This window comes from Phragmites australis, chromosome 8 (genome assembly GCF_958298935.1).
Source record: "Phragmites australis chromosome 8, lpPhrAust1.1, whole genome shotgun sequence".
NCBI lineage: Eukaryota > Viridiplantae > Streptophyta > Magnoliopsida > Poales > Poaceae > Phragmites > Phragmites australis.
This window is the reverse complement of record NC_084928.1, coordinates 326987-346368: the sequence shown is the minus strand read 5'-3', so window position 1 is coordinate 346368 and position 19382 is coordinate 326987. Positions and strand designations below refer to the sequence as shown.

Below are 19382 nucleotides of genomic sequence, written 5' to 3'. Positions count from 1 at the left end.
TGATTCTTACAAATGTCCCAGGTGTTCCAGCAAAGAGACCGAGCCACGGTATGTACCATTTCCACAATACTTTGCGTACCTTCACCATACAAAATGCCTCATATTATTTTCTACTTACATACATCCCTCTGCGATTTATGTTGCAGGTACAGAATTACATACTTTGGCACCGACCCATCTACAGCCCAAGAATCTAATTCACAACTTGCACGGTTTATATTCTTTGGCAAAATAGGACACCAACTAATTGGGAAACCTCCCACAGTCCTAATTGCAGCAGGAAAAGGAGACCCGGCCTATGTCCCCCCAGAGATAACAAACCATATTGGCAAAACTTATACCATGACTGTTCAAATGACAACAGGCTCCCTCCAAAGCATCCACCCAACATTTCAGGTCCAGGCCCTTTCTGTTTATGCAAACTTATCAGGGAGGCTCCTCACTCCTACAACACCCAGTGCAATACCTTCTGCACAAACCAATGTGCCTACCACCGACATACCTACCAGCTCCACATTGGATCATCAAGGCAGTTCTATAACATCTTTGAATACACAAAACACTCCTATGTCTCCTGATAAGGTTAATTTTACACTCTCCTATCTATTTTGCATTCCTTAGTCTACTATCATAGCTCTTACAGTTTTACATCCACTTTGCTGCTTATACAACAGCTATTGGTATCATCAACACCACCACCACAGGACACACCTACTGACCACACTCCAACCATGGTACCATGCTAATATACATACCCTCTTGCTATAGCCATCCTAACTGCACCTACCAGAAGTTTCAATCCGGTAATATCCTAATTCTCTTGGTTTTTACCATGTTCTACTATCAAATAGCGCAGCACCAACAGTTCTGCATCCCGCAAGCGTCACCTCCAAGATCCTGAAAAACTGAATACCAACCTTCCTGCCAACAAAAGGTATTTGTTGATTCACTTCACTATCTCTAATCTCCAGTCATTAGCTCACCACCCCATCAATACTATCTTTTATCATAACCTGTATGAAACATTACAGCACTCCAACCAACACACATCCGCATCAGGTGTCCAGGAAACTCCACCTATCCACCTCTGACAACGAAAACTAGGTAATACATCATTCCTCTTACACTAATCTACATACTGCCAAAAATTCCCTGCTTTCCGAAACAAAAAACTCATTCTATAATCATAAATAGATTGTTCCTTTCTTAACCAAAAAAACTATACCATTCTAACATACACAACTGCTCTATGTAGGTTTCCTGCCCATGCTGACAGCTACCCATCCACTCCAACATCATCACTCAGCGTGTGCAAATCACCGGCCTTTACCTTATGTACAACCAAACAACTTATCCACACTATCCAGTCAGCCAAGCCCCTCTATATTGTACAACGAATATGTATCTAAGCTTCAAACCACTTACATATACCTGCATCACTGTATATGATCATCGCTGCCACAAAAAAAAATGCACATAAGCCTCTTACACTACGTACTACCTTCCATGATGTATATTTTTACCTTCATGTTCCCCGGATTATGGACCATATATTGTATCCGTTCCCACCTTTATATTTGCTACTCATCCACTTACTTCCACTTAAATATTCTACTACATCTACTTACTTTAGCATGCAACAAATCTACCACCCAATAAGCTAGCCTTACCATATTATATTTCGTTCAACCTCAATTGGGATCCTTTATGAGACCGGCTATTATAAATCTTCACTAATCATCTGATCTTCTTCGGCAATATTACATTCACATACATTTTTCTCTCTGATTATGATCAAATCAATACAAATTCAACGTACCCCTTCCGGTTGCCTCATTCTTTACTTTCAATTGCAAACCCCAACATCCATCTACCAGCTCGCCACTTGCATCTCACTAAATATACACCTCTACCGGCCACACGCGCACCGCGCGTTTTTTGGTCTAGTATATATGATCCATCAACAATTAACTAGAATGACATTAAGCACCTAAAGTGCGATACATTTTTTTGCTCCCTCAACACCAGCCAGTTTGTAAGAGGCTAAAAGAGCAATTAAAAACAGAGGCAAACTAAACTTGGCGATGATCTGAATAATTACTTTACCAATCACCATACACCACGAATTAATAACAGGACAGGACGCAGTATCGAACCAGCTGGGCAGCCTGGGCTTCAAAAAACCTGGGCAACTTCATCTACCAGTCCAATCTCCAGCACCAGCATGTCAGAAGACCTCCCAACCGGCAAGGAAGCAACAAAGCAGGCTCAATGCTGTGTAGCGACCACCAACCTGCACACAACTTTAAGAAACATTGATATGAAGAGGAACATTATTAACACAACAGTTCGATCTGCACAGGGGATGTTAGCACAATAGAGACGGTAAATGGGGCATTTTATCTTCTGTTTCTCCCCGCTTTCAATTTTCACATCCAGCAAAGCCAACAGAATCATTTACATCCTTTGCCTTGTTAACGTCTTAACAAATGAATTAGATTTAAGGGATGGCTGTTTCCCCCCTCAACATCTTGGGCATACAGCGATCCCTGTTCCAGCATGAATTTTGCTGTACAAGCAGAAGCGATATAAGGGTAAAAATAAAAAAGAAGTTAACAAGGGATGACAAACTAAGAAATTTACATTCTGATACAAATGACAAACTAAGAAATTTACAACTGCTTTCACCACCACACGCAGCAACAAGACCCTTCATCTTCCGGCCAATGCAAGGCAAACCGAAGCCAATTTTTTTTTTCCATCCACAGAATGGTGATTTCTAAAACAAAATAAATGGAGTATTTACATCACGCGGGTGCACCTCCTTCAACTGGTAGCTGGTTCTGAGGAACTGTTACTTCAGTCGGAAATCATGTCTGAATGTTGTAAGATTTTGAGTGAATCTGTCTCGGTTCTTTGGTTCCAAATTCCTGTTGACATCGGTCATCAGCTTATCAAAACATTGCGAAAGGCGTTGTTGCTGGTCTACAGGCTGTAAACAAAAGGTGTGCATTAGCTCTTCTGGATAATCACCCATTTTGTCAGCTATCAGGACATTCTAGAAAACGACAGGTTCCAAAAAATCTACTTCAATATAATTATCTTAGCATTCTTCAGGTCAATCACTTCGAAACTATACAATGGAGACTGCTAATGGAGAGAAAAGTAGTCCACTCTACGTTCTTTTATATAAACATGTGTAAGTGTAGCATACGTGATGAATACGCAATGTTACCGCATTACAATGCAATTTGCTTCACAAGAGCAAACCGATGGCTTCAAATCAACAAATTCTAATACATGTGTTCTCACCAAATTCATGCTTTTTACCAGATGTAAAATCATGATGGCGTAATATAACTTTAATAGACTAGTTGCAGCCTCTAGCACTTCCTGATCACAATAGACGCTGCACATAGCTTTATCCAAGAGTTGCTGATTCTGCAATGCGTCTATCGAGCCAATGTTCCTAAAGCTTTTATGATATCACATAATGCAATTACAGTTTCTGGAAACCATTCAGAAAATTCAAAACTCAACTAAAAACACCTTTAAACAAGAAATCTTCCCCACTCGGATTATTTCAGAAGCACTAACATTTTTAATAGTAGCAGCATCGTCTCAGGTTCTCTGCTCCTACCATTCCACACAACAAACAAAATCATGTGCATCCAAAGGCAACCCTAGAGATCTGTGCATTCCGTGTCCCATCTATTTGGTAAAAATGCAGCTATGGATAGCCAATAGTTACCCACAAAATAGATAGTGGATATACAATGCGATAGTCATAAAGGAAACTCAAATATAGCTTGTCAAAAGGATGCAGCCATTCATTCAAAAAAATTAACTCCTTAACTTACATTTTTTTTTAAAAAAAAAAAGGCCTCCACAATGATGACAAGGGTAGGAGGTCTCAACAAAAGAAGAAAACAAAATAATAACGGAGGAAATTAAATATGGAACTTCAAACAAAGGACTACTCTAACCTGTGATGCTAATATGTGCGCTCTCAGGTCACTAAACATCTGCAAAAAAAGAAAAAGAAAAAACAAATCAAAATAATGACTGAAGACAGTACAAATAGGAATCGAGCATAAAAGCATAGGGGAGGAAAAACGAACAGTGTTAGTAAAAAAAAGACCACCTGTTCGCTGGTCATTATCAGGCTCAATATCGGTCGACTGAGACTCCACTGATTACCAGCATCCTCAAAGAGAATGATCTCAAAAAGTGTCTTCAGTATCTGTCAAGAATAAAATATTATTACAGAGAAACCTTCCACAATATGGTAGACAGGATTGGCAACACAAACCTGAGCAAACAAATTTGGGAACTCTCCAATGTGCCTCACGAGATTTACTGAAGCTGGTGATGGAGGTGCGTCACCAGCTGTAACGTGGTTAAAGTAAAAGGCTGCTAAGCTATCAATGGCAGAAGCGCACTGCCAAAAGGAAATGACAGGACAAGGATCAGTCCAAACAATAAAGAAAAAATTGGATGATGGCATCTAATGTTAGGCACACTAGTAACCACAACTTAGAACTAAATCTCCCCTAATTGGTGCCATAGTTTAAGCACTTGTCCATCACTAGTGCCATATCATTGTAACAGGAACATGTTTCAAATGATAAAAGGATCCACAGAAACGAACCTGTGTTGATATCCCTGTATCTAAACCTTTTAAGCCAGATTCAAGTGAGCTGACAATATGCACGAATGTGTTTGTGTCCAAATTGAGAACAAAACTGATATGGCTGTTGAATAGAACTTCCATATATCCAAAGTATGCTTTCGACAGCTGAAAAACAATAGCTCATTCTCAATGTGTCTACAGATGAAACAGAAGAAATTGATGCATTTAGATGATCACAAAGAAGCGTGGGTTGACACAGGATCCAAATCACATCGTCCACATCAGTATGTTACTATGTGACCAAGACTCTCGAAGACCAAGCAATAATATTGTGTACAGATACCAGATGGCCATTTCCTAGGGTGTAACCTAAATAAATTCTGAAAAAGAACTTGAGATATCAATCTATCATAATTACCTTACTGAAAATACAAGTACATACATGTGGTAGTACTAACTATGTCGATTTTTGCTTATATCTTTGAATAACAAGTAGAATGTTAAACCCAGGAAGCACATACAATGCAACTGACATACTAACACAACTGTCTCGATACATGGAGCTCCACTTATACGGAGCAAAACAGTTAAACACCTAACTCAATTGGATAGGGTCAAACCAATCGATCATTTCTGATTAATGCAAAATTATCTCTGCAAAATTAATATGCATCTGTTATTCCTGTTCACATTCCATGTGAGAACTGAGAACATCGAAAGTAGCAGTAGTATTTTGATATAGCGAGTAAATATATCAATAAAAGCAATAGCCTAAGACATGAATAGTAAACTAAAGTGGACATAAATACCTTTCTGAATGCCAATATATCAGATAATGGAACCGAGAGGGTCATCTTTAGAGATATATCAAAGGCATCCGCAAGTGCTCTATCACCATAAAGCTCAAATACACCAAAATTGACATAGTTCCCACACAAAGCTGTAAGTTCCAGCAAAATGTCAGTCAAAAGAACAGTACATAATCAGCAAGAAGATCACGAAATCTTAAGCCTACGATGAGAAATAAAGGATAAAGTGTAATCGCTGCGGAAAAAGAGGATACTACAATTATATTTGAATCATAAGGATGCAACAAATCTAAGAATTAAGTCATAGCTAACATTTACAAGATCAGAACTAAAGCTGGATCCCAGTCCAACATTGTTCCCTAGAAACCATCCAAGAGCTGGTGGTTCCCGAAATTTACTGAAGCCGTAAATGGTAAAAACCAGCTTGAATTGTTTGGAATAGGTAATAACTCAGAGTAAATCATTCCAAAAAAGAATCAAACCATTTGGAAATAGATAATGCCGCTGGCAACTTTGACCATAAACAGCAACAAAGAATAAAAGCAAATAGTTTCACCAGTTTTCTGAAGTACAAACGCTAATGAAACAGCTAACAAGTTTTCAATGCAACATGATAATTCAGTAATAATATCCATTTTTCTATTTGGATTGAAGATGAAGCACATCAAAGTGGGTCTGGTTCTTTGATTGCATACATATCATATGTCAACATACTAGAGTCGTCAAACTAGAATTTTGAACTTGGGATAATGAACAATACAATGGATTATAAGAAAGTCAATTACAAAAGCCCCAACAAAAATTCATGTCTCACATTCATGAATCAGTAGTATATAGCCTCCTGAAATATAAATTCAAGAAGGAATAACAAAATAAAGTATTGCACAAGAATGAATGCCGCCAGCTATCCCGAGTGAACCTCTAGTCAACTGATTTGCAGGATATAAATTAGCAAGCCGAAAGACACAATTTACAGACTCACCCCTTGAAAGAACAGTCAGTGAGATCCATATGCCTTTGTATTTACTTCCATAAATATCCGTGCCATTTGGAAGCAATAGAATCCGCGACCCGTAAGCCACAATTATCTTGCTAACCTCTCGGAACAAAAGGATCCCATTTGGCGATGATGAGTCAAATGTTAATCTTTGAGCTTTGTTCAGAACAAATTCACACATGAACTTGAGCAAGGGTGTGATGACCTGCAAGAGGTGATATTTAAAGCGACTGAAGACAATATTTAGAAACGTAGGGTTATGAATAGTGAAGTTAGGCTTCGGCAGCATATGCAACAAAAAACAAGCAACAGGTGTGCATGGATATAAAGACATTGCTAAAAACTAAAGGGTTATGCATAAAATAGTTAGGCAGATTATCAGTGAAAACATGCAATATGTGCACAAGGGCATAAAAGTGTTCTAGAAAACAAATTGGTAACACTTGACAACCTCTGGTTCATCAGTCCATAGTGAGATGGCTCTCAATAAAAGTGGCATGCGAGATGGATACAACCAGTCAAATAGGAGGCCATAGGTCTTGCGGCTGGATCAGATCAACAAAGGTACAGTTAGTTTCCAAATTATAGGCGCTGTAATACCCTTATACTGTATATCAGATAATACACCTGTTGGTGGCCATTGCAATGCCTCGTAGATCTCTCATCCAACCAATAAATGCATGCTTAGCAACATCAGTCTGGAAAGCAGCATCAGCAGTTGCCTCCAGATTAAATGCAACCTGTGGAGAAAATAGAGTTTCACATGAGAATTTTAAAATGAGTTAATTTCACAAACCCACCACTTTCTTGGCCTAATTGTCACGAAACCGCCACAATCTTGTCCTGTATCACAGACCCACCAATAACTTGGGCTCCCTTCTCACAAAACTACCGTTTCATTGCACTCCCCGTTCCTGACCCCATGGGACCCACTTGTCAATGTCATGAAGAAGAAATCCCAGGTGTTTCTGTTGCCATGTCATTCTGGGCGCGCACCACGCAAGCAAGCCAACGTGGTTGTCTGGGCTGCTTGAGGATCGGACTGGATCATAGAAGAAATGAAGGCCCACGCAGGACATCATTTAGGTGATGGTGAGCATAAGATGTTCTGCATGGGCCTTCATTTCTTCTACGATCCAATCCGATCCACAAGCAGCCCAAACAGCCATGTTGGCTTGCTTGCGTGGCGCGTGCCCAGGATGACATAGCGACAGAAACAGCTGCAATTTCTTCTTCATGACGCTGACAAGTGGGTCCCATCAGGTCAGGAACGGGGAGTGCAACGCAACGGTAGTTTTGTGAGAAGGGAGCCCAAGTTATTGGTGGATCTGTAATACAGGACAAGATTGTGGTGGTTTCGTGATAATTATGCCAAGAAAGTGGTGGGTTTGTGAAATTAACTCTTTTAAAAAAGTTATACTAGCATTAAAAAAAATTATTCATGCACCTGCTGAAGGGGTTCCATGAAAGTCCTGAACTTTACTGGGCTCTCTTCCATGAAGACTAAGGAGCCAAGTATGTAATAGAACGTTGTTCTACTACGGAAACATCTGTATTCTGCAAGAAATGGGAAATTCTCCTGCTGGAAGGGTGAATAGAAAAACGTAATTATTTCTAAGACCAAAGGGTGCAGGGATAGTGAAACAGAAGCTAGTGGGAAGACTTTACAGAATGATTTGCAATGATGAACTTCACACTCTCCAGTTTGAGAAGCAGCTTTCCAGTCATATAGCTGATATAACAATACAAAATGAAGAACTGTCATCATGCCTGAATGAGAAAAAAGAAAATAAAAACATATAGCTACAACTTTACCCAGACGCAAGCTCCAGGAACAGGGACAGAGTATGATCGATGAGATCCTCACACTGTAACCACATCAAAGGTCAGCAAAGCTCAAGGTCAAAGTCAAAGCTGAAATCAGTAGATGAATAGTTACCTCGACATAGCACTTAAGATTCGTAGCTATTTTTCCAACAATGACATTGAGTAAAACTAAATGGTCATTCAGTCCCAGAAGCTCAGACAATCTTGCATACAACTGCTGCAGCAAAGAAGCACTGGTTTATGACATTTAACTACCAGGTATATCAGCCACACTTGGCCAAATATTGTTAAGAAAATGTACAGGAGATGAGCAAAGAGGCATAGGCTTGCCAAAATTTTAGCAACCATTGGCAACAATCCAAATCGGTGCCAAATTTGGCAAGCTTTGGCTTGGGTATAAACCAAACAAGCCTATCGAGACAGAAAAAGAATATCAGTGTTTTATTTCTTCTAAACCTTTGAAGAATGAATGGCTTGGTCGCCTACATATGACCTTCTGAAATTTTGCACAAAGATGAGAATAGCTCGGTCAAGCCTTTGCTTACTTATTTCTTGATATCTCTGCAAAGATAGTAAAATCAGTTATTATTCACACAATGAACCTGTGCAGCTGATAAGAAAAACTAACATATGTTAAGCAAAGATAGGCTACATTTGAGGACATGCCATAAACCAGAAAAAAGGAATAACAAAATAGAAATCATGTGTAAGCTCGGCGCTTTCCACAACCAGAGAGCAAATATTGATTAGCGCCTAAGCTGGGATCAGAAACACTAAGCACTAATTATCTTCTCATAACAGAGCTGACAAAAACTTAGTTTTACGGACAATTGGCAGTTGCTATGCCGTGTTGTGCAATATTGCGGAATCTAGATAGTATAGGGAACTGTACTACTTCGTGGTGTTAGCATGCTGTTATGAGTCCAAAAGATGCCTTAAAATAATTGTTGTATCCAGTGTTTTTAAGCCATGTAATACCAAACGGAACCTAAATCTTAACTCCCATACAGATTGTGTTTTAATGCATCATGTATGGTTATCCCTAAGTAATCTAATGATGGTGAGGCCCTCCAAAACCAACCAACCCAATGTGGATGCACAAAATATGAATGCAACCTATAAAGGAAGAAGATCTGGTTCAGCAGGGAAAAGAAATAGTATTTCCTACAAAGTAGGATCGCTGCTTTTGAAACAAACAATAATAAGTGGAAAGTTCGAAACTGCTTTTGAAACAAACAATAATAAGTGGAAAGTTCGAAACTGCTTTTGAAACATAGTTTGTATGGGTGACATTTCAACTCACATGACTGGGGCTGGGGGTAGGCTGGACGCCAAAGGCAAACGAGTATGGAGATGCCATTTTGGCTATTCTCATTACATACACTGATAAACTTTTGACGGGAAACTGTGGGGAAGGTCCCCACAGAAAAATATACTGATACACTTGGTTCCAAAATTTTCTTATGCATAAAAGGTTCCGTCAGTGGCATTTTCACGGTAGCTGTAAGTGCCAAACAGTTTAAAAATCACACATTTTAAAGCAGTGCAATTCCAAATTTCCCAGCGAGTGGATAAATGAGAAGTTGGCTGCTTATATCATGCTATTGGCAAAATACTAAAAGCTGTTGACATGTGAAAGTTCATCAAAAATAAATTGTCGTGACAAAAGCATTGCCTAGCACCAGTTGCACCTACAACTACACATGCACTCACTTTCTACATTAGCAAAAAATACTAAGGGAAATCATCTTTCCTGCAGATATCATAGCTCATTATTCATGTCAAGTGAACAACTCAGATTCATCTAACCTGTGTGTGCACCCCCATGTCAGTAATACTCATCAACTGTAGCACACGGGCAGACAGCTCTGCATCAATTAACTCTTGTGATTCTTGGCTGCAGAAGATAAAGAAAAATTTCGTTCATGAAACGAATAACAAAACAAAGTTAACAGATAAGGAAATTATATTGCTCACCTACAACCAACGGTCTGCCTAATTTTGAGAATGGCTGCAATTATGTGGACTATCCATGCAATTTGGCCTTCAATGACAGAGAGCTCATTTGCATCTCCAGGAGCTGGTAATCTTGACCTTTCCTGTAACAAATATTTGACTTTTAATAGCATTATTCCCCCCAAAAAAAACTTGTGGAACAACATTAACATACCGTATAAGCTTGCAGAAGAGGTTCCATGATGTTTATGATGTACAGACTACTGCTTTGGTACTGCAACACATTGAAAGAGAATAAAAATCAGAGCATGTGATACGAAACACTGTACGCAAATCTCAAAACCTGAAGTCGAAAAATAATAAGGGATTGCATTTAACTCATGTATCCTATTGCTAGGCAGATTATTTGTGATTTTTGCTAACTGAAGTAACTCAAAATCATCCAGATAAATGGAACAGATACTCCGCTTTTTTTATTAAAAAAACAGATACAAACTGAAGCGAAATATATCAAGATGCGAAAATTTATTATCCACCAGCTTTTCTGATTAGCTAGAACACAGCCTAAATATCCTTTACAGAACGAGCTCAAACTGATCAATCAAGGATTTAAGGTAGCTTATTTCCTGTTGGACATGATTTTTTATCGAATACGCAGGAGAGCCGCATATCATTTTTATTAAGATAGAAGAAAGCCAATCCATACACATTGCCTCAAAGGGAACCCCTTGAAGCCAGAAAGAAAGGGGTAGGAGAGGGATAGCAACTCAAACAACGGCATTATTGTTTTGGACATTATTTCAAAGATGGGAATCAGATCATTATTTTTTAAAAACAAAAATCATAACTAAAATCAGAAACCAAAGTTTATGAGATAGCAACAACCTGGAATCTGCAAAGGTAAGGAAGAAACTCCAGCTGGTCCTGGAGAACTTCCACACTATCCAAAGGATTTTCCAATGAGTTGTCAGCAAGGATGGCCTGAGATGGGTAGAAACAACAAATAATAAGAGTGGTAACAATACTTTTTTTTGGACTGAAATAGTAGTAGCATCTCATGTATAAGCTAGTACCTGAACAGAATTAATTCTAGAAGTGATAAAACCCTCTGTGATTTTGGGAACAGTTTCATCAAGTAGACTAGGCGTTTCGCCTTTCAAGTAAGGCACAGATGTCACCAGCCTTGACCAAAGACTTAAGAGATAGTAGACACTGTTGCTGGCCCACTACAGAACAAATAACCGATAGCATACCAGTCATAAAACTCGCGACATTGATAATTGAAAGAACCAACGACCAGCAATTAAGCAAGAAGAAACGATAAACCTGCCATGACAGCAAGGATCTAGTTGTAAACTCAGCTACTAGACCAATCCATTCACCATAAAATTCAACATTCAGAAGCTCTGACAACTGCACAGTACAATTAAGTTACAATTAGCATATAATGAAAAAAGGGTTGATTCCTAGGATGAAGGCTAGTCAATTATAATGATATATGAACAAAACCATTAGAACTATCAAGTAATCTATCCAAAAAAAAATTTAAACATTGACAACAATCAAATATAAACCAAATCATCTGGCAGCTAATGTTGTAGATAAGAAGATGTCACAATGTATATGTATATTGACAAAAACCATTAGAACTATCAAGTAATCTATCCAATTTTTTTGTCAAACATTGACAACAATCAAATATAAACCAAATCATCTGGCAGCTAATGTTGTAGATAAGAAGATGTCACAATGTATATGTATATTGACCACTGTTAGGAGAAACTACAAAAACAAATTTTGTACCACTGTTCCTTCAACACGTCATGCATCAACAGGACAAGAAAAAAATTGTGGAAGATAACTCAGTGCATACGTCATAATTGTTGAATCACAATAGCTATCAGGCAACACAAAAAAAAAAGATACATGGAAATAAGTAACAGGGTTGCCTATTTTATAATAAATGCTAAACCCTAAAAAATAAAGAAAATATCCTTGGTTGTCAAACAGCCAAGATATTAAGTAGGGTCATTCTTCATTCAAGTAACAGGATTGCAACCTGGTAATTCACTTTGAAACGTCCCAAAAGACGGCAGAACTCATGGTAATTGTCATGATCAGCAAGACCTGCAGATTGGAAGCCAAAATAAATTGCATAAAATTGCCTATTTTGCCTGCATCAGTGCATCAACAAACAAACCTATCTACTTGGAAAGATTAGTTATTTTAAGCATATCAGATCAAGACCACTTTTTTTTAGGGGGGCTAACAGTAGAGGAAACCCCTACTGTGGAAAATATATATTAAAAATAAAAGGAAAGAACTGTACAAGAACAACAAAACCAAAAAGAAGGGATGCCCCCACACTGTACAGGGAAGCAACAACTCAAGAACAGGAGCGCAGAAGAACTAGCTAAAAAAATAAAAGAAATTCAGTCCAAAAACTCCGGCCTTTTGTCTTCTTTAAATCTGTGGGATTGCAACAGAGATTCCTCCTTGGAAGTTCTTTTGCTTCTCTGCTAACATGTTTGCTTTCACTTACAATACACAACATAGTTGTGATGGCCAGTTTTAAGCTAATCAATTCATGCTGAGACTAAATACTTGAACTAACAGGGAAAAGTTTTTTTTTTTACATCTCGTGCGAGGACTTCGATCGAGACTATTGTTCTTAATTTGTAAAAATTGTAAGAGGAACAAAACCAGCATAAAACACTAACTTCACAACGAGAAGTTTTTAAGTGTAGTAAACCTTGGCCGGTAAGGAGTATTTCCTTTGTGCCTGACATCAGATGAGAAAGAAACTGGGTCCTTCCGGGGTCCTCAACAAAAATACTGCGCCTGACACAAGCAAGTCTCACCAGACATTCCAAAGCCTGTAGAAAACAAAGGGCTTGCACATATAAGTACAGAAGTATAACATAAGGTACCTAGACCGAACCTCACAAATTTCTTAAAAATAACAAATCCACTGTTTCAATGTGTGTGTGGGGGGGGGGGGGGCTGAGATTTAGTGAAAGAAGGCCCAGGAAAGAAAAGGAAAAGCCAGAATAAACTTCTGAAGGAGCCGCTAGTAGATGCTAAATTCACAAACCAAGGGAGCAAAAGAACATGCTTCTCAAAGAGTCAGACAACATTAAAAAGCTGCTGCTGCATGGAAGTCAATCAAAATACATCCACACCACCTCTTGAGCTTGCATAGAGTAGTGCCCACTAACCAACGCTAAATTTGCAGGTTGCATTAATGACCAGACCACCCAATAAAAAGGTACGGAGTAAATATCGCCAGGAGGCTGACCAGGTAGCTGCGGCTTAACTGAGACGACAGAGGAGACTATAGACTTGGACCAAAAAAAATGACTAGTTCATTCTTATTGCTTGCCCTGAGTGACAATGGACATCTCTCTTAACAGAATACTAGAGATACACTGAACCAACTATTGAACACAAGATAAGACAGAAATGACTTGGCTAACATACTAGAGACAATGTTGTTCCTGCTCCATTGTGCACAGGTTTATTGAGGCCATAGACTGGCCGTAATCCTGTGCACACTAACGTGAACATAACAAGGTAGCTCTTTTCAATCATGTGGAACAAAATGAATCTTTGAATTATAAACAAATTACTCAAAAATAAATTTGCAGATTGAAATACTATTAATAATCAAATCACCCCATCAATGTATACCTCTTTTGAAACACGTATATCATTAACTTTGTAGTAATCAAAAAATATCTGGACAGTGGAAGGATCTTGAAGAAGAGGCCTCCAAGATGCTGGAAGCTGCACCAACATGAAAAAAAATTCATAGCTAAAAGGAAGAGCTAAAATGTGGTACAATGACAGATTAATTGTTGAATTTATGAAGCTAATAATCATGTGACTATTCCTCCTTTACTCTCTTAATTAACATCAAGGGATATACCTGCACTGTTCCAAATTCTTCAGAGCTTTCATCCACTGGAGAACCAACAAAGTCAAATGATAAGCACTTCAATGCAAGGTCAAGAGGAACATGTCTAAAGTCATCCGGAGCTGCAGTTTAATAAGTAAAAAAAACGAGTTTAGGCATTCAAATAGTCTACTGGAAAAAAATTATGCCCACATAACATCTTGCACATACCTTCACTCTTCAGTTGGTTTAGTGAGGTTAGTGAAATTTGGAAGATCTGTAGAAGAAACTGGTCCTTGAATGAGCTCGCAATTTTCCTATGAAGCGTCATAGGCATCGCAGTGTTCGGCTATATGCATAAACCAGCATATAAACAATAAACGAAAATGGGCATGACAATTTAAACAGTACTGAAAAAGAAATGAAGTCACAAACAAAAACCCCAAGTGAAGGTGAATATAATAATGAACCCGAAGCAGAAGTCTGCAAAATGTATACAGCACTCCACTACGGACTAAGAAAGCTCTTCATGCAAGAGAGAAATTGCTTAAAGAAAATAGAAGTAGGAAGGAGATAGAAAGTACTTGGACAAAACTAGAATCGTTTTCCACCATATTAACCAAGTAATATATGTTACTCTTCATGTTAAGTATGTAGGTAACAAGTAACAAAAAGATTGCAAGAAAATTTTCACTGTACAGTAGCAAGGACCATGCCAAATGTGACACAGCTCCAAGCAGGTAAAAAAAAATTCTTTGAGCCCTTCCCCACTCGTAATCTAGTGAGGTCCCATATATTCCCATAAGTATTAAAGTTCTATAAACATCAAATATTAACAAGCCAATAATAGAAATACATATTTAATAAGCCTGTTTCTTAATACTAATATTCCGACCACAACAATTATACACTGATGTTCATTTGCATGCTTCCATGCAACTGTGTTGCATGAATTTAGTCCACAAGATAGATAATATCTATGTTAATCAAAAGTGCATATAGGCTGCCTTATGTATGCTTGTCCTGTCAAAACAAAGATAACCATCTCATACATTGATTGTTCTATGAAGGTATGACCATGTCCATTTCATACACAGCACACAAGCTGAATACGTGAGCCAAAAACACTGCAGAGCAGTTCTGTACCACAAAACTGTGCAGCCTGATAGCAGCAACCACATCAACAATATTTTTCAAGCAAAACTCATTTAAACTCCCATCCATGTTTTAATGAAAACACAAGATCAAATTCAGTAGGGAAGATACCACTTATAGAGCGTATATCGACTCCAGAAATCTTTATGTGTCTCACCTGGTTCATTTCCATTACTAGATTATTTAGTATCTTCAATCCAATGAAATAATGATCCTGAGATGCCTGAAATGATATAGGCACAAGAGGGGGAAAAAAGCAAAATGCATCAGGTCACATGCAATAGAACTTGGAACCAAAAGTATACCACCTCCAGTCACAAGCACTTGTCATTTTGGACATCGATATCGATAATTTCTACGGTAATTTATTTACAAAACCAAGTAAAACTGTAATATTATGAAAGTTCTACCCATGAAAATTCTACACAACTGATTTCCATCCAATCTAAATATTTAGAAAGATATTGATGATCAATTTTTCGAAAGTTTGACTGCAGGCATGTCCAAAACGACAAGTATTTGTTACCGGAGGGAGTATAATATTGCTGCATATAAACCCTTAAATAACAGAATATCGGTTACCAAATCCCTTTACCTTTTCAGTAAACAAATTTGTTGTAATAGAAATTGATGTTGCAAAATAAGAACAGATGGTTACGTTTTAGCTTGAGCACAAAAGTTTTGCATAATAAAAGAAAAAAATGGTGCTCTCTTGCTACTCCCTTTCTTCTGTTATAAATGATGTTTTACAGAAAGAATTATTATTTTTATAAACAGTGTTCTACATTTTAGAAGGAAAATATAGATACATCCTCTCAATCGCCCTGCACCTGTGCGCGCTCTCACTGTAAGAGACCATTAATTTGAGAGAGGCTTATATTCTTGTTAACTGGTCACTTGAACTAAAGATAGACAGACTGGTGGATGAGCAAACCACTATTTAGTGAACAGGTAAAGAGAGATTTGATAGGTGTACGACGGCAATTTTGCACATTATCTTAGTATGTGCATGTGAGGTAAAACATAATTTATAGAAGAACAGTGGGGGTATAAAGAAAATAGATGACAAAAAAGTTGCAGAAGGTATAATGAGCGGGTAGTGCGACTGTTGTAGAAAGTGTAAAATAAACTGGGCAAAATTGAAAGGAAATGTTGAGATGAGGGTTAAAAGAGAATACGAGAAGCCTGGTTAGAATAGTTCGGCAAATCATTATATCAGTATACCACCAATTGGATCAAATAATTCCATAAAGTAGTTTAAGCTATAAATTACAAAGAATAAGACATTTCCTATCTGAGTATCAACTGAAAATAGCAACTTCCAAGTGTTACTGGCAGATCTGGTAGGTAGTTCTTGCATCCAGTTTCCATATGGCATTAAGACCATTAAGTTGGGTATCGCCAGGAATACAAAACCAAAACAACCTATTCTCTGTTAAGTGACTAAAATATTATCAGAGTTCCTAATCATACAGCTCAAGCCCTCAATGATTTTTTTTCAAATGGGTTCAGCGAAGGGGAAACAAGCAGTCTGCATTTCCCTTACAAGCTACATTACTTTTTGTACAAAAAGTTAAAAAGGTTCAAACAAGTCATTACATCCATGTGTATACAAACATGGATGTGTATATAAACATGAATGGTGTATACAAAAAGTTAAAAAGCAAACAGGTCATTACATCCATGTGTATACAAAGATGAATGTTGTGTGTACATTTATTTGGCACAGATGGTTATCTTCTGAAGATTAATTAGTTCCAAAGAACAGATTTCAGTCATCGAACTGGCTAAGGCTTATGTGATGACAAAACCCTACTTGAAGCAATAATTGCTATCTAAGTTATGCTCTTTCATAAATGCAGGACAGACAATCAGATAATTCTTGTCTCAAAAGTTAGAGAAAGTAAGGCATACTTACAAGACCTAAGAAATCTGATGCTTCCTTGACAGTCTCTCTGAATCTGTCATCATCAAACCATCCAAATTTTGTAATTCGACAAACCAGCTGAATTAGGGACACAATGACAAAGTTCTGCAATTTAGGCCCCCTTGCGGCAAGATAGTTTATGACATAATTCCCTTCACATATATTACAAAAAGGTTAGTTCCAAATTAGCAATAGGAAGGAAAACAAAAGCATAGTAGAATGAAACAGACACGAATAGTAAATTTCAGCCATGCTGCAGAAGCATAAAAATTGATAAAATGGAAATAAATAATTATCTTTCCAGAAATGTCACAAAAGCATAAAAAGACTTAAGGAGAAAATGGAAATAAATAATTTATATTCTTTAGCTGTGTCTCAGAAGCGTAAGATGATAAATCGAGAATCAAGGAAATGACAAAAGTTGTGCATAAGGAGACATAAATGCTAAAATGTCATGTGGATGCAACAGAACAGAAGCAACAAAAACTTAACTATATGTGATTTCATGCTATATGTTTACAGAAAGAAACATTACGTATATCGAGGCGGAGTTGCAAAGAAAGACTGCGGTCGGAAACTTGCTTCAACAAGCTTGAGCTCGCCAACATCAGGGCATATGGAGTTGAGGCATTGTCCAATATGTATTGGCACTGCGAAATGTACTCGCTGTTCTCCGAGAAGCACTTGAGGGTGCTTTCTGCATGCGCTCTCTCAGCGGAGTCTCTAGAATTATAAAGCTTTTCGCACAGCACCTCTAACTGCGCTAGGCTCTCCATTGATGACATGAACACGGAGCTCCAATTTTCCAGTTGACCAAGTATCCAAGATTAATATGCCACCAGGTTCTGAATTAATATCCACGAACTTGCATGAATGGTTATCACAAGGCCCGAATTAATGCATTAGGTACTCGGTTCAATAGGAAACTTGAGATGTACTGAAAGAGCTTAGAAGCTAAAATATATGATTCTAGCATAGGAAGAAGGATTGTCACAATACATTGATATTACAAGAGATAAATGTTTGAACAAAAGAGTTTTTCCATGCACAGTCTTTTCAGTGACGCTTAAACAAAGACCCTAGAGGCCTAGACACAAGATAAAACAGCTAAGGAACGCTTATATCGCCAATACCAGCCACAATTCAGCCTGGGGTAGAGTGATCTGCAAGAATGGAAATGCCAAACTTAGCGATGGCCAAACCAGAAGAACAATAGCACAGCACCGCACGACAACAGAATATAACCATCCAAGAACAACTTTCTGCTGCATTTGCTAAGACATTCTCATTTTTGACACCGATACAGCCTTATGGTTGGATTCTCTAATCATCGAATCACCCTATCAGATTGCACGAGAAGATGCCAGCACATGAAAATCATCATTGTACTAGAGCGCTCATTCCAGGGGCTTCGGTTGAACCCGAAAAGTTTGTGGAAAAATAAATTGCATCCGCACCTTAGGCTGGTTGATCGTGCGCGTGGAAGACGAAGGACCTAAACAAACCACGGATGGATGGGTCAAATTCGACTAGCAGCGCACCACGCGGAAAGCAAATCCGTAACTAACCAAGCATGCAGCTAGGGTTACTTACCAACAAGAGAAGACCGATCCAAGTCGAGATGGATCTCCACTCCTCGCCCAGTGCCAGCGGAGGCGGGGAGGAGGGGACCGACGCCTCTCTGCGAGAGAGAGAGAGAGAGAGAGAGAGAGAGAGAAGGCTCGGGTGGAAGGATGCCTGGGTCGGTCGGCGGCGATGAGGTCGGTCAGGTGAGGTCTCTGTCCACGATTATTTAGGGTTTATTTATTTCCAATTGTACCCCTAGATGAGATGAGACGAGCGGCAAGTAATCCAATCATTTTGGGCGAAGCTGTCCCTCTCTCTTCAAGCTCACCCCAGCCTGGTTTTTTCCTAAACCAAAACAACCCTCCGGTTTCCTATGAAAGTGGAATAGATCGGTTGGTTTTCCGGGTCCAAATGTTTATCCGAAGGAGGAAGTGGATGGTGGAGGCAGATCCGACGGTCTTAGAGGAGAAGATGGTAGCGACAGGTTCGACAATCTTAAAGAAGGAAGATGGTGGTAACAAATCTGACAGTCTTAGAAAGGAAAAATAGCTGCAGCAAATCCGATAGCCTACGGAACGAACACCCAACGACTGGGATCATCTCCTCCTTTGAGCCCT

At 38.5% G+C, this 19382-nt stretch overlaps 1 protein-coding gene across 7 annotated transcripts; it reads right to left on the bottom strand.

Moving 5' to 3' along the window:
- Positions 1 to 2379: 2379 nt before the first annotated feature.
- Positions 2380 to 19042, bottom strand: LOC133926086 (uncharacterized). Of its 7 annotated transcripts, XM_062371836.1 has the most exons (31): positions 18793 to 19041; positions 18657 to 18694; positions 18333 to 18362; positions 17735 to 18044; positions 17191 to 17351; positions 15430 to 15495; positions 14349 to 14466; positions 14151 to 14260; positions 13913 to 14008; positions 12975 to 13098; positions 12282 to 12349; positions 11549 to 11635; positions 11296 to 11448; positions 11108 to 11203; positions 10437 to 10496; positions 10244 to 10365; positions 10076 to 10163; positions 8723 to 8827; positions 8379 to 8483; positions 8255 to 8307; positions 8108 to 8171; positions 7887 to 8021; positions 7067 to 7179; positions 6891 to 6984; positions 6425 to 6644; positions 5443 to 5573; positions 4652 to 4798; positions 4313 to 4441; positions 4145 to 4243; positions 3987 to 4025; positions 2380 to 2992 (listed from the first exon to the last, which is right to left on the bottom strand). In XM_062371836.1, exons 4-31 carry the CDS (start codon positions 17982 to 17984, stop codon positions 2855 to 2857), a joined length of 3171 nt encoding a protein of 1056 aa, XP_062227820.1. In that variant the 5' UTR covers positions 17985 to 18044; positions 18333 to 18362; positions 18657 to 18694; positions 18793 to 19041; the 3' UTR covers positions 2380 to 2854. The 7 variants fall into 7 exon arrangements, with proteins under 7 accessions (XP_062227820.1, XP_062227825.1, XP_062227819.1 ...); XM_062371841.1 differs by having other exon boundaries at positions 7887 to 8018; positions 17735 to 18362; positions 18793 to 19042; XM_062371835.1 differs by having other exon boundaries at positions 17735 to 18362.
- Between the last annotated feature and the right edge of the window lie 340 nt (positions 19043 to 19382).

Excerpts from the sequence above, each read along its gene's own strand:
- LOC133926086 (XM_062371835.1), bottom strand. The coding sequence starts at position 17,984 with ATGTCATCAATGGAGAGCCTAGCGCAGTTAGAGGTGCTGTGCGAAAAG. Across the intron at positions 14,009-14,150 it reads AAGAATTTGGAACAGTGCAG|CTTCCAGCATCTTGGAGGCC; the intron begins GTATATCCCTTG and ends ATGTTGGTGCAG. Across the intron at positions 5,574-6,424 it reads ACTGACTGTTCTTTCAAGGG|CTTTGTGTGGGAACTATGTC; the intron begins GTGAGTCTGTAA and ends TGGAACTTACAG.